The sequence below is a fragment of the Amborella trichopoda genome, chromosome 12, assembly GCF_054954075.1.
Source record: "Amborella trichopoda isolate Santa Cruz 75 chromosome 12, AtrichopodaSantaCruz75HAP2 v2.0, whole genome shotgun sequence".
Lineage (NCBI taxonomy): Eukaryota > Viridiplantae > Streptophyta > Magnoliopsida > Amborellales > Amborellaceae > Amborella > Amborella trichopoda.
In genome coordinates this window covers 34,503,330-34,518,092 of record NC_142347.1, presented here as the reverse complement: position 1 = coordinate 34,518,092, position 14,763 = coordinate 34,503,330, and the positions used below count along the sequence as shown (strand labels likewise).

At 37.6% G+C, this 14,763-nt stretch overlaps 1 protein-coding gene across 1 annotated transcript; it reads left to right on the top strand.

Annotated features, from left to right (window-relative positions):
• Window positions 1–660: 660 nt before the first annotated feature.
• ARLA1C (ADP-ribosylation factor-like A1C) lies at window positions 661–14,154 on the top strand. Its single transcript, XM_006841041.4, has 6 exons — window positions 661–787; window positions 1,070–1,151; window positions 1,269–1,301; window positions 2,168–2,289; window positions 12,859–13,020; window positions 13,708–14,154. The coding sequence occupies exons 1-6, from the start codon at window positions 750–752 to the stop codon at window positions 13,823–13,825; spliced, it is 555 nt and encodes a 184-aa protein (XP_006841104.1). The 5' UTR covers window positions 661–749; the 3' UTR covers window positions 13,826–14,154.
• The last annotated feature ends 609 nt before the right edge of the window (window positions 14,155–14,763 follow it).

Sequence of the window (14,763 nt, the reverse complement as noted above, 5' to 3'; positions counted from 1 at the left end):
ACTAGGGTATGGGCCACAAAATTTAGCTTGTGGGCTAGACCACCATGGCCTGAGGATCAGGCCTAAGCCAAGATGATGACAACGTTAGGGAACGATTTGACCTTCATTTCTTAATCTTTTGTTTTGTTTTATTTTTTTTTAATTTTATTTAGCCTAGCCTAACCCAGCCCGGTCCTAATAGGGCCGGACCTCTTTGGCCTGGTTTAGGCCAGTCTAAGCCTAAGGCCCCATAAGGGAACAAGGCTGAGTTGGGGCTAAGACTGATCTGGCCCAGGCGCATGTCTTGGCCGGGCTGGCCAAATGCCGGGCCTTCAGTGTCCAAAACCACTTGTGAAGAGCTCTATCCTAGAAAGATAATATTAGAGCGTGATCCCACTCTGCATACTTTATGCGCGGGAGAGAGACCCGTAGCGGTGAGGACGTAAATTAGAGAGAGAGAGATATGACCAGTTTTAGAGAGAGAGATGGGGGTTTGACAAATCATAAAGGGGTATTTTTGTCACTTAGATAAATTGGGGGCATTGTGTGAATCCTTTATTAGAAAATTCGGTAAAGGTTAGAGCACCCTCTCTCCTCTGCAATCATTCTGTTCCCATATTTTCTATTTTTACTCTCTCTCTCTCTAAACTTCTAAGAATATATATACACTTTCAGTAGTGTGCAAGTTGTTATGGTAAATTGAAGAAGCAGAAGAAAAAGGGTTTATCAGATCTCAAGAACCCTAATTTTAATTGAAATCTTGTTCTGCGATGGGTTTGTGGGAGGCCTTTCTCAACTGGCTTCGAAGGTATCACTTATCTTCATCAATGGATTTTTTTCGCGAATTGGCCTCTTTTTTGTGCTTATTTTGTATGAAATGTTCTTGCATCAATTGGTTGTTAGGGGTATTGCTTTGTGGGTATCTCTAATTGCAACATGTGTGGATTGTTCTTCAAATATACCTTTTTGTGGATATTCTATGCAATTGAGTTCTCAATACTGATTTTTTCCTTTGACAAATATGTTTATCTGGGAAGGTATGTGCACTTATTTATGATTTTTGGAAAATTGGGATCTGTTTTATGTGTAGCCTGTTCTTTAAGCAAGAGATGGAGCTTTCTTTGATCGGTCTCCAAAATGCCGGAAAGACGTCTCTCGTGAATGTCATTGCGGTAAATTGCTTTATCTGTCTACTTTTTTTCTTTAGTTTTTTGCGTGCATTAATTGGATTTTGTTCTCTTTTTTATTGTGTAGTATTCTAATGATCTAATGTTAGCTTTCCTTTGTAGACTGGTGGATACAGTGAAGACATGATTCCCACCGTGAGCGCTTCTATCCTTTGCTTTTCTTTTTTCTTTTTACTTCAGTAAGTGGGTTAGGAATGGTACCCTTGATGTCAACGCCCTGAGCACCAGTACCTCATGTTTTTGGTTGTCATTTTATGTTTCTCAATGCCGCTTCAACCTGGAAAAAAAGGTCTTTTGTCTTATTTTTTGAATTGGGTGGTGGAATTGCTTCTGAGTTTTGCTTGATTTGATATCTTTGTTGTGTAAGGGAGCTGATTTTCTGATTTCTAGCTGCGTTTAATTTTGAAATAAGTCTTTCTACCTAAAAGGTTAATTTTTATTTGTTAATTGTTTTTTGAATGGCCGGCAAGAACTAGCTGTTTTCTGAGATGAATCATAATGAATTGCTTCATGATTCTTGTGGAAAATTTTACTTTTAGCCTGATACATACTGGTTTCTTAATGACTAGCAAGATTGAACTGCAAAAATTGATAGGACTACATACTCAGGCCAACATTCGTTGTCCATGTTCAACCATGGGAAATGGGTGATGGGTTTTTGTCCACTTTTACTGGGAACCGTTACTCAAGGTCACCACCCATGAATTAATGTGGATACTAGTTGTTGGGCATGAGTACCTGAATATTATACTTGTATGTAGCCTAGTGTTCTCTCCCAAAATTGTTGGCTTTGTAATCTTTCTGTCTGAATGCATATATTAGGTAATTGCCGGTTCCTAATTGCTTGGCAAATATAAGAGCATATTTATTAGGTCATTGACTGCCGATTTTTTAACTTATTAGTAGGTTATTAATAGTAACATTGGCAATTAGTATATGTGAAAATTTATGACCTATTGTTGGAATGGAATCATACGTGTCATCCTCAATCTTATTTACAGGTAGGTTTCAATATGCGCAAGGTCACAAAGGGGAATGTCACTATTAAATTGTGGGACCTTGGAGGTCAACCGAGGTTCCGAAGTATGTGGGAGCGTTACTGCCGTGCAGTCTCTGCTATAGTGTACGATTCTTTATTTTATTGTTGTTTCTATTTCAGAACAATATAATAAATCAAGGGCAAATTTGCTTCATTTTGAAAACACTTTCCTAGGGCCTTGGGCGTGTTTGTTCTGAGAGCTTTCTGGTAAGTGTGGGAAAGCATTTTCACACCTAAATAGGTCGAGTGCAGCTTTCACACAAAAATACATAGAGCGCTAGGAAAACGCTCTCCGTGCTGCTACAATAACTACTACTTTCCTAAAAAATTGGGAAAGCAGTAGTCCAGTGAAAAAGAACGATAGTTCTTTCCCTGCTAAACAAATGTGCCCGAAAGGTAATAATTATGTGTAAGTATTCAATGATTGGAACAGTTTTGTCTGTATTCTTTGTTTTCCTAATGCAATTAATATCAATGGAAGTACATTAATTTGTTTTGGGTGAATAGGAAGTACATTAATTTTCTTGTGCAGAATGTGAGGTAGGATAAATATGAAAGAAAAGAATATCAGATAGGATCATGTATTTTAATTTATCTATCCTTTTGGTTTGAATGCCATAGTTGTATTGATTATCACTCATTTCTTGGTTATGGATTTGTTATTGTTCACAAATCTTTTTTTAAGATGTTTTGCTGTATAATCCGTACATGGTTGTAGATTTAGTTTTAATTTGGAGAGTTGGGATGATAGGCATTGTTTGATGTTGGATGAGATCATTTATTAATTTTGAATAATAATGAGGTGTTATCAAAGGAACGGTGATTACGCTAAGAATGAAGAACAGAAGTAATCAGTCAGCCATGCTAATCGTAGAATTGCTCTTTATTGATCTGGAGATCTACTTCTTGTGTCTATGGCGATTGTTGAGCCTATGAATCTTTCTTTTGTAGCATAATATGTTGTCAAAATATCATACAGCTTCCTGGGGAGTCTTAACTCCTTAGAAAGGCAACGATGGCAACATAAATAGTTAAATTGGATTTCTTCAAAATTCCCATTTGGTGAGGATGTAATGATGTTTATGGCAATTGTTGAGGTTTGGTGTACTTAACTTCTTTAGCTTAGTTGGGGCCTCTTGATGGCTTTGCTCCCAAATCTTCAAATACAAAGGAAATGATAAAAGCATGTTCATATAACAGCTTTGTTTAGTTTTTGTTTTAGGCTAATTACCAAGTAAGCTAAACAAATATCAACTTCCAAAAAAAAAAGAGGTAAGCTAAACTATGCATGCTAAACTTGATCATTCCCCATGCCTGACGCTGTGCCGTTGAGATTTTTCTTGAATGTTATAGGATTCTAGTGAAATAGATAAGGAGCTAGAAATCAATTTGGGGGAGGGGGGGGGGGGGGGGGGGGGGCGGGAACCCTGCCACTCCTTGGTGTTCTATCCATTAGCGCACCCATCTTCAACAGCTTACACGCTACTTGGTTTTTAGCATACTATATTTGCTGCCTTTTATGCGACTTGGTTCTTGCATTTTTATGCACGGTTGTATGGATATTTCTAATGGCAGCCATGTTGTAGAGTCTTTTTTTTGTTTGCCTAGTTCAGAGGCAGGAATCAAATTTGAGATGTCATGTAGCAGTCGTCGACAACTAACCAATCAAACCTAGCCAGATTCCTAGCATGTATTGTTCATGATTTTGCAAGTTTGCTAGAATGTTTCTATGACAAAATCTTTTTATTTTTGTCCAAACACCTATATATTATCTCCATTGATCTTAGAAAACGCGAATTATAAAAATCTTAAACTTGCTCTCACAGCCAAAGCTTTCTCATACTATTCTGGCCACCTTACTTACCAATTAATTATAATCTAATTAGTTGCATTTATCTTGATGATTCCTCCTACCCCATCTTATGAACAGTGTGCTTCTCGGCATCCATGTAACTTCAGTTTGTGCAAGAAACTAGAGAATGTGCCTAATGAAACTATGCCTTGGAACGGGTCTTTTATCTTCTACCATGCCACGCTGTTGCTTTACGATCAATATTTCTTCTCTCCTCTAACTTCATTCCCCTGAAAACTCTTTTCCCTTATGTCCAAAATTCTGCACATTACAAACAAGAGGCACAATTTCCATTCACATGGTTCATCATACCCTGGCTTTAATGATGCTTTAGTGGTAGAATCACTTGAATTGGAATAAGGCGATCATGCGAAGAAAGCCTCTTAAGTAACCAGATCACCATATCAATGACTCTCCTCTATGAAGTAGAAGTCAATTTTTTGTGTTTCATTTGTTTTCCTATTCAATTCGGGTTCTTTGTTTAACTTGTTCCAAAAGGAGTGTAAGTGTAGGTGTTGTCCTTATTATGGTTGTGCTTACAGAACACAAGCAATTCATAATTGGTTTCAATGTTGAGCTTTGGTTTCTCCCATAGTTACTGGGATCTTTCAACCTTGGTGAGGATCATGCTCTGGAATCTCGCTCCAACGCCTTGGGAAAAGGATATTTATAGTATCTCAATTTTTAAATTTTGGGATCTCAATCCTCACTGTTAATGATCATGATCCCCATTGTTAGGGATGTTGGCCCCCACCTTAAAGACCAAAATAACAACCAAATTGATGATTTTCTTGATTTATAGTGAGTTAGTAGTGCAACTATACTTTTGATATAATTCTCAAAAAGAAAGGCTATACTTTTAATATATTTCCATTGCTTGCTGGCCATAAATAAAGAGATCCCTACTTTAAATAGTATATTCAGGTATGGACTAGATATAGTTCATATATAATTCTTTTAAGATTGGGAGCAAGATCATCGAAAGTTTGGGATTGAGATCTCCAAAAAGTTGGGATCGAGAACCCCAAAAAGTTGGTATCTTTATCAATAACATATGCATTGTATGTATGGTGCTTCCAACCACCGGGATCTTTTAGCTTGTCACAGTCGCCACGTTCCCAATTCCTACAACTATGCTTTCACTTATTCTCATTGAGCCCCAAAAACATAGTTTTTTAGGGCAAATGTGTCACCCGCAATAACATTTCTTGATCTCTGATCTTACAAACTCTCCTCAAACTGAATTTCCACTGGTTCAGGATGAGTAAACATTCAAATGCTTTCTGTTTCATGGAAGAACTTACATATTAGGCTTAGTTGAGGAGAGAAGGCAACTTACTCGACTACTGTTAGGCATCTGATATAACTGTAGCCATATAGGCACAATTGTGGGAAATACTTAAAAGTAGATGCATTTCTTTCTCTTTAAAACCACATGCAGGGAAGCGCAATAGCCATCCTCCTAGCAATCTTATCAAAGTCATTGATCAAAAGAAGGGGAAAAAAAGAAAAGAAAAACTCTGAGAACCACTATCATATTTATATTCCAAGTTGTGGACCATCAGCTCTCAACCCATCTGTTAAAATCACGAAGATTAAGTTCATAAGGGTAAACTTTTTTGATGAAAGCTTAGTTAGGATTGTGACAAACATTTTAAACCCCAATGAGTTAAGCAAAGAGGTTATCTTCAGGATAGGGGGAGGGAAGGGAGGAGAGCTAGTGCAGGAGAGGAAGTGGTTCACAATTTACTTGTCCTAGGGATCTAGTTGAAGGTTTCCTTTATGTGGAGGTTATTTGTGAGGCTTATTTAGCACATGTTAGACGAGCTTGGCGTTATAGTTTATATGAGATACCTTAAAGAGTACCTAGCTAAAGAATCAACTTAAAAATATGTATATTGATTAGTTTGAAAGCAAAAGGGGTTTTGTCTTGTTTAAAAACTCTGGCATATGACTTTCATGGTTTTTGTCCATGTTGAGAGACTTTTCTCCATTGAAGCATCTTGAGCTTGAGTTGCTCATTTATTAATATTCAAGATCTATGTCGAGGTTAAATTGCTCATTGCAAGCCCCATGTCGAGGTTGAATTGCTCGTACGTTCAACCTCGACATAGAATTTGCAATGGGAGCAGGCTTACAGGAAGTGCCCCGTCGAGAGAGTGGCATGGGTATGTGTGGTGGGCACCGCATGGGCAATGTATTTAGGGGCCAACACAAGTATGTATGCAGGGCCCAGCAAGGGTATGTATGGATGAACTAGCAAGGGTGTGCATGGAGGCGTAGCTGCACCTGGTGGCAGTTCTAGTGTGGCAGAAAGGTTGTCTAGGGCTATCTTGTCCCATGCATAAGATATCAAGGAAACTACTCCTAGCTTGTCCAGGAGTGCAAGTGTGGTGGAGACCACGCAAGGAGCACATAGTCGATCTGCACATCCCATGTATTAGGGTCACGTCGACCCATTCCTCTCCAAGCCTACGTTTGCAATGAATGGACATTGTAGCTAGCATGATGTAAGGTGTAAGGGACATAGTGAAGAGGTTATTGGGAAGTGGTTTTATGATGGAAGTATCCCCCTCAACGCAGCCAACAACCTGTATTACGGGCTAATGATGGCTGAAGTTTTAGAAAAGGGGGTTTTGGGGCGAAGCCTTCTACAACATACGAGCTTTAGTGAGCCAATCCTGGATGAGGAGGCAGAGGAATGTTTGGAAATTCATTGGGGACTTTAAGGAGTGTTGTCCGAGAATGGGACTCGCCATCATGAGTGAGCGGTTTGAGAGACAAAGTCAATAAAAAAGATTATCTTAATTTTCGGGTGTATTACCGACGTGGAACAATCTTCATATCCTGTAGAGAGGTCACGGGGGTGAAGAAGGAAGCAAAGCTCGTGGCAGAACTAATGGACCAAATAGTCGAGAAGGAAGGAGAGAAGCATGTAATCTAGACTATCATAGATAATGCTAAGGCATGTGTTTCTACGGGTCGAAGTCGATGCTCAAAATGAAGCATCTGGTATGAACTTGCCCACTACATTGATTCCATGTTAGAGGAGATGAGCAAGATCAAAATTGTGAAGGAAACTCTAGTTTGGGCAAGGTCAGTGTCAAAATTCATTATAACTCCACCAAAATATTTCACTTGATGAGACATTACAGCGAGAATAAGGAGCTAATTAGGCTGGCAATCACCCTCTTCACGACGTACTACTTGGCTGTAAACTGTATTCTACAATCTCAAGTCACATTGAAGAGGTTGACCTCTTAAGAGTGGGTGAAAGACCTCCTCTCATGGTCCTGTGAGGGAGTTAAAGTGGAGGGCATAGTTTCTGGTAAGAGATTTGTTCTAGGTGTTCCAGCAGTGTGGAGGTCACAACATCTTTAGTGACCTTGTAAGAAGGCTGCTATGATGCTTCTCTATGAAGGGATTGAGAGGGTGGCGATTCAAGAGAAGTGCAGTTTTTTGAACAAAGTAGTCGAGATGGTTGAAGACAGTGGAACGACCTATTGGGCATACGAATTCATTATGCAGGTAAATGCTTATTTATATATTTCGGAATTTAAAATTTTAAATGATTCATCAATGTAAGGGTAAATGGTCTCTCCATCTTTGTGTTGTCTAGGTTTCTACTTGTACCCCAAATATTTCTATTCGACGCTTGCTATTCTCAACAAGGTCATGGAGGGGGTGAGATACATCATTAGAAAATTGGAGAAAAACTATAGAAACCAAGTCCAAGCACTGAGGGAGGTAAGAGTTGACCTTTGATCTAGAAATTTCATGGACTTGGTGCCTTTGTGAGTTCTAGTTAAAGCACTAAAGCATGATGTTTTTCTCAGCTTTTTATGTATAGGAATGCTATTGTAGCATGGAGTATTGATGGATAAGATGAGGCAGCAAATAGAGCTGGAAATTAATAGATTCAATAAAAGTGAAGCACAAGAAGCTTCAATAGAGAAAAGCCTCTCTATGATTAAAAATAAAACTCCAAATTATCCCTTCTAACTAATAATTCCAAACGATTCTCTAAAACCTAAACCACCCCTAAACAATATTAAAAATTCCAGAAATACCTGTATGAACAATATCTGTGAATAGTAACCCATGAACAATAACATGAATAGCAAAAAATAAATAAAATGGAGATAAGTGATGGAGATGATATCAGCAGGACTGGATCAATCCCCCCGGTGTATATTGCTTCTACTGTCAAGATCTATGCTTTGGAACTCAGTCTCCAAAATCCACAAATCTTTTGCTTCAGACTTATCTTTCCAATGCACAAGATACTATGCATATGATCCACCCGTCGTGGTGATAATTCTGGTATCACGTACAAAATCAATCACCTCGGCCTTGAATTCTAGCAACTAGTCTTGCCAATCAATCTCCTTCTCTGTCGGTCTCACCATTATAATCATATAGATATGCTATGTTAGATATTTTTTTTGGAGAGAATATGCAATGTTAGATATTAGAGAAAGATTATAACCTGCCTGAAGCGCCACTTTGTATGCATCGTAGTTGTTCGAAATGTCTAAGATTCCGAATCAATTTACGAATCATAATCATGGAATCGTAGGCAGTTGGAAGATTCCTATTGTTGGAGCTGCTTTCCGTCCAAGTCGTATTGCAAGATTCGAGATTCCTACTTCATCGGAATCGTCTTTCAACCCAAATAGAATTGAGATTCCTACTTCTTCGAAATCAAGTGTCAATCCAATAGAAATCAAGATTCATACTATTTTGGAAGCAACTTTTAACCCAACCGGAATTGAAATTCAGGCCATTTTGAAATTGAGTTTGAACCCAATTGGAATCCAAATGCCTACTTTTATGGGATTGAGTTTCAACCTAACTAAAATAACAATTCCTATATTTATGGGATTGCGCACCCAAAAACTAAGAATCACAACAAAAATTAATAGGAAATGAGTTTCATCGGGCTAAAGGATTGTGCAATTGATGTAAAGAGTATGCTTGGACATGGTAACTCTTGTATTGGAATCAAGATTCGCAAAAGTCCAAAAGACCTGAACAAGTGTTCCTTTAGTATTGAAATCGATGTATTGAGCCTTAATCGCATCATTGGAATCAAGGTCAAATGGTCGTAATAGTATATTCGAGGTTTTTTGAGGTTCAGGATTGAGTAAAGAAAGAAGGAATACTTGATTATAATGAAACTTTGGGGGGAGGGGGATATTTATTTTAGTTTAAGTACATTTAACAGATACTGACAATCCACTAGGGAATCCATGATGATCTTTATAACGTACAGATATTATCTTTTGTATACTTGAAACTAAGATTTTGATTTCGTATATATATATATATATATATATATATATATATATATATATATATATAGGGGAAAGTTAACTTCTCACATATATTGTTAACATGGGAATTTTTTTGTCATTGTAATGCTCTGTGTTGTAATCTGAATCTAACACAAATCATTATTACCATTAGAGCCTTTTCCCAACTATTTGGGGTTTGCTACACGAATCCTAGTCAGTTAATCTGCTCTATTAAGGGCCACATCTTCAGTGAGGCCATAAGTCCGCGTATCTTTTCTCACTACTTCCGACCGTGTCTTTTTGGGCCTACCCCTTGCTCTTTTGAGCCTTCCATTGAGACTCTTATCAAGTGTTATATTGGGTCTGCCAAGGCGTACCCAAGTCTACTTTCTCTCATTCTATCGCCTATTGGAGCCACACCTAAGTTCTCCTAAATGTATTTCATTTTGAATTCTATCCCTTCTTGCTTTGCCATTCACCATCTCAACATCCTCATCTCAGCTACACTTATCCTATGGGTATGTCGTTTCTTGATCGCAAACATTCTGCCTCATAAACCAAAGCTAGTCTCACAACTGTCGTGTAGAACTTTCCCTTCAGCTCATCGATATATGGCGATCACACAAAACTCATGTTGCACATCTGCACTTCGCCCACCCAGCTCTAATTTTATGTGCGACATCTTCTTCAATCTCTGTATTTTCTTGCATTGTCGAACCAAGATATCAAAAGTGTGCTCTTTTTGGTATTTCTTGGCCATTAATTTTAACTACGTCCTCATCTCTACTCCCATTATTACTAAAATTGCATTCAATATCTCTGCCTTAGTCTGACTAATTTTAAAACTTTCAGATTCTAAAGAAGACCTCTAAAGTTCTAACTTTGTGATGGCGTCGTTGCAAGTCTCATCAATCAAAACTATGTTGTCTTTGAACTTCACACATCATGGTACCTCATCTTGTAGGTGCCTAGTCAAGTCGTCCGTAATTAAGATAAAGGTATGGGCTTAACATTGACCCCCTAATGTTGACTTGGTGTCACTGAAAACTCACTCTCTCGCCACTAGTTATTCGCACACTGGTTAGTGCTATCTCGTTCATATCTCTCACCAAGTCAATATAGTATATGGAGGAGACTCCTTTCTTTTTTTAACACCCAACAAATTAAATATCGAGGTGCTCTATCATAAGATTAATAAAGACCATGTGGCGGTCTTTCTCCTTCGCCCTAAACTTCTCAATCAGTTGCCTAAGTAGGAAAATAGCCTCAATTATTGACCTCCCTGGCATAAAACCGAATTGGTTTTCTGATATGCTCATTTCATGCCTAAATCTTTGCTCAGTTAGTCTCTCCCATAGCTTCATAGGTGGTTCATAAGTTTGATCTCTCGATAGTTCGCACAATTTTGTACGTCTCCTTTGTTCTTGTAAGTAGGTACCAAAATTATGTGTCTCCTTTGTTATTGTAAGTAAGTACTACAATTTTGTATGTCTCATAAGTTTGATCCATCGATAGTTCGCACAATCCTGTATGCCTCTTTTCTTTGTTCTGAAACGGAATCGCCACCTAGGGTGAGAGATTCCAGTAACTATGGTATGCATTCTCTCCCAATCTCTTTAGAACATGACAATTCCCAATGCGCCTAAACTTCAGTTTATGATACTGCCCTTGAGGAAGTCTTTCCTTCCGTCGGTAAACCATAGCTAAATCACTCTAATTAACCTCTTTTCGGCACCTGTGTCAATCAACAGTCTCTTTGTAACACATTGTGTTCATGTTAAGCTTTTGTCACTGGAAGTCTAGAATGTGCTCAGCCCAAGCCTCTGCGTCATCACTAACTCGTTCCACATTAGACGAACTCACCAAATCCAATACCTGTTTCAGGTTTCTGCTGTGAACCTCTTTAAAAGGTGATCGCTCTGTGGTTCTATTTCTGGTATTGTTATACATGAACTCAGCTTGAGGCAAGAACAAATCCCACTGCTGCAGCGTCCTACGAAATAATGCAAAAGTTTGCCTGAACTCCTATTAACTACCTCTGTCTGACCATCTGTTTGAGGATGGTACACATTGCTAGACTGGAGTTTTGTTCCCCATCTTCCACTGCAAGGTCTTCCAAAAGCTGCTCATAAAGCTTGTATCTTGATCTAAGGTGATAGTTTTGGGAACATCGTGAAGCGAACATCTTTAAAATACCGATTGGCTTCTTGCATAGCATCCAAAGTGTAATGGCAAGCTATAAAATGCACCATCTTCAAGTACCAATTAACTACTACGAAGACAGAGTTCATTCCTTGGGTTATTCATGGCAGTCTCACTACAAGATCCATATTCATATCTTCCCAGGGTTGTCGTGGTCCCGGTAATGGACTGTGCAACCCGATGTTCTGAGTCCTTTTGCGAGCTGGCATATACAGCATCTGTTCACATGCCTCACAACATCTCTTCTCTATTCCGGCCAAATATACATGTTCGCCAAGGTTAAAGTACTGTCCTTGCCAAATGACCTCCAAGTCCAGCACCATGCAATTGCCATATTTGAACAAAAAATGACACAAGGAAGAAAATAAACGAAGTAAGAAATCAAAAGAAACTAGAAACGGGAAAGTAAATGAGGGTAATGAGGAATTCTGCTTTCAAGACAGGATTTTAGGGAGCGGGTTTGGAGAGAGGACAAGTACAGCTTCTATTTTTCTCTTTTTCTGTGGTCATGAGGGAAACAATTGTTAGTTGAAAATACCTCTTTTTGTTTGATGGAGCTCTTGATCCTGTATGGAAAATATTAACTTGATTTGCATCTGCCATTTGCTTTTTGTTTTCCAAGTTCCACTACATCTTGTTGCTACAAAATATTGCTTGGAATTTGTTCATGTGTTGATTTCTATTACTTATTTGCCTGAAAACCTGTTTATCTAGTGGAAGACATAGATTATCAAATTTGGCATAAAATTTTTGCCTCTTAAATAATCCTTCATCGCCTCAGATATGTCAATCTATCTATTCAAATATTAGAAATAGTAAAGGTAGTTCAGCGGTAGAAATTGAAGTTGGGACAGTATCATAACCACTATGCAATCAAGCCCACATGGGTTTTAACATTTTTGGATTTTTATTGTGGTTATTTTTACTTTTGACTGTATACATATGATATTGAAATTAGCTTAAATGTGTGACATCATTATCTGTAGTTGGCATGTTCTTTTGTGGTAGAATTTTTAAAAGGAATATTATGTATACTGGGTAAACTGAGATACAATTATGACCATTTTCTTTTCTTCCATAATCAAAGCGAAGTGTATGGCACATTTTTATACTTAAATTATGTCTAGAAAAATATAAAGATTCAACGTATATTTTGAAAGAGAAAGGGAATATTACAATTACTATAATGGCTATTTTTAATATGTATAGCTTGAACTTTACCTGGAGTTCTCATCTATTCTGTCCAACTATACTCATCGAAAGATAAAAAGCAGCACTAACCATGCTCTTATGCCCTCACAGATATGTTGTCGATGCAGCAGACCGAGATAACTTGCCCATATCAAAAAGTGAACTTCATGACCTGCTTAGCAAGCCTTCTTTGCATGGGATCCCGTTGCTAGTACTGGGGAACAAAATCGACAAACGTGAAGCCTTTTTAAAGCAGGATTTAATGAAACAAATGTGAGTTCGTAGAGAACCATTCCATTCTCATTTTGGCCTTTCAAAGCAGAATCCAAAAATGCAAGCATTTGCAAAATTGATTATGTGGGTAGTATATTTATATCGCTTGTTTGTGATATTTACCCCCTGAAGAATGTACAATTGAATTTTTCTCAAAACACAAATGTTTCATAGGAACCATTGCACTTATCAAGAAAGTTATTCATGAAGGAAAAGATTATACGGTCTACTGGATCACCTAATTAGGTGGTCTAGCCCCCAAAAAAACGTTAGCGGGAATTTTTTTACTTGAAAATTTCCAGACCATCCTTACCTAGAGAACAATTCCCAGAATAAGGAAAATGACTTTTGAGCTCTTGAAATTGTAGATTTATTGACCCGAAAATGGGCAGTTTGAAGTTAGTCTTTGAGGGTGAACTGATTTAGAGTTTTTTTTTAGCTCGAAATTATTATTTTTTATGGAATTAACTGTGGGGGTGAGTGAAGGATCTGAAAACTCTCAGGAAAAAATAAGAACCCAGTGTCTCTGGGGGACTCAACCATGTGGGTGGTCGGTACTATGATACACAAATGCTCTTCAAAATGTGTCTGAAGCATATAGCATTGTTTCATTGAAACTATATAGTTGTTGAGAGAGAAATATATGCATTGTTATAGAAATGGTGATATAACGTTTTTGTGGTGTAGGGATCTCAAGTCTATTCAAGATAGAGAAGTCTGCTGCTTCATGATTTCATGCAAGAACTCAACCAACATTGACTCTGTTATCGAGTGGCTCGTCAAGCATTCAAAGACAAAGAACTGATAAGATGTGCTTCCTTTATTTCAAGATTGTGTCATTTCACACCATGGGTCCAATGTTCTTTTAGGTGCCTTTCACCTAATTCAGGCTGCTGATCATCTGACCCTCTCTCTCTATCACTCCACCCTCTGCTGTTTGCATTAAACCAATCACTTTGCATTTTTTTATTTATAACTTTATTCTTGTGATTAGGTTCTGTAATTTTGGGGTCTTTTCCAGTGGGAGGTCAATTTGGGTTACTGTGGTAAGAGCTCTCTGTTGGAGCTAGACATATTTGGTTTATTATGAACTGATGGTTGGTGTGAATAGTATTGCGTTCTAATTTGTGTTCATGGTTTGATTTGTTTGGATGATTTTATGTTCCAAAATTTAAGTATTGATTTCATCTTTTTAGGAGCACATAAAATGAAAATGAATGTTAAGGAAGCATTGGCCACGATACCTGCTGATGTCTGTAAACGATTTGGACATCTGGGTGGATGTTGGAATTTCTTTTCCAACTTTAGAAAATATTTATCAGGTTTTAGCAGCTTCGAAGCTAATCCAAGGGCAGCAACTCCTTCATCGATAACTAGTTGGGTTACGTGCGGTGCACGTGAAACAGAATAATCATTTAGTTAAATTATAATATAAATATATAATGTATGAATTTTTTGTTATCGTGAAATGAGCGCATGATTTTGCAATGGGTGATCAGGTATGTATATATCATTTTATCATTTTAATAAAAGAATATTAAAAAAAAAAATGTAAAACACGAAAATATTATTTGATATCATGAAAGTACAACGTGCATGATGATTAAAAAATAAATAAAAAATGGAAAACAAAAAAGTATACTTGCATGAAGCTAATTTTATAGATTTTGATAAGGGAAAATTACATGTTATAGTTTTTGTTATTACGGTTCTATTGAATAGTTTCTGTTATCAATATCGTGT

Coding starts and splice junctions, on each gene's coding strand:
- ARLA1C (XM_006841041.4), top strand. CDS start 750: ATGGGTTTGTGGGAGGCCTTTCTCAACTGGCTTCGAAG. Junction 788..1,069: donor TTTCTCAACTGGCTTCGAAG/GTATCACTTATC, acceptor TTTTATGTGTAG/CCTGTTCTTTAAGCAAGAGA. Junction 13,021..13,707: donor CAGGATTTAATGAAACAAAT/GTGAGTTCGTAG, acceptor TTTGTGGTGTAG/GGATCTCAAGTCTATTCAAG.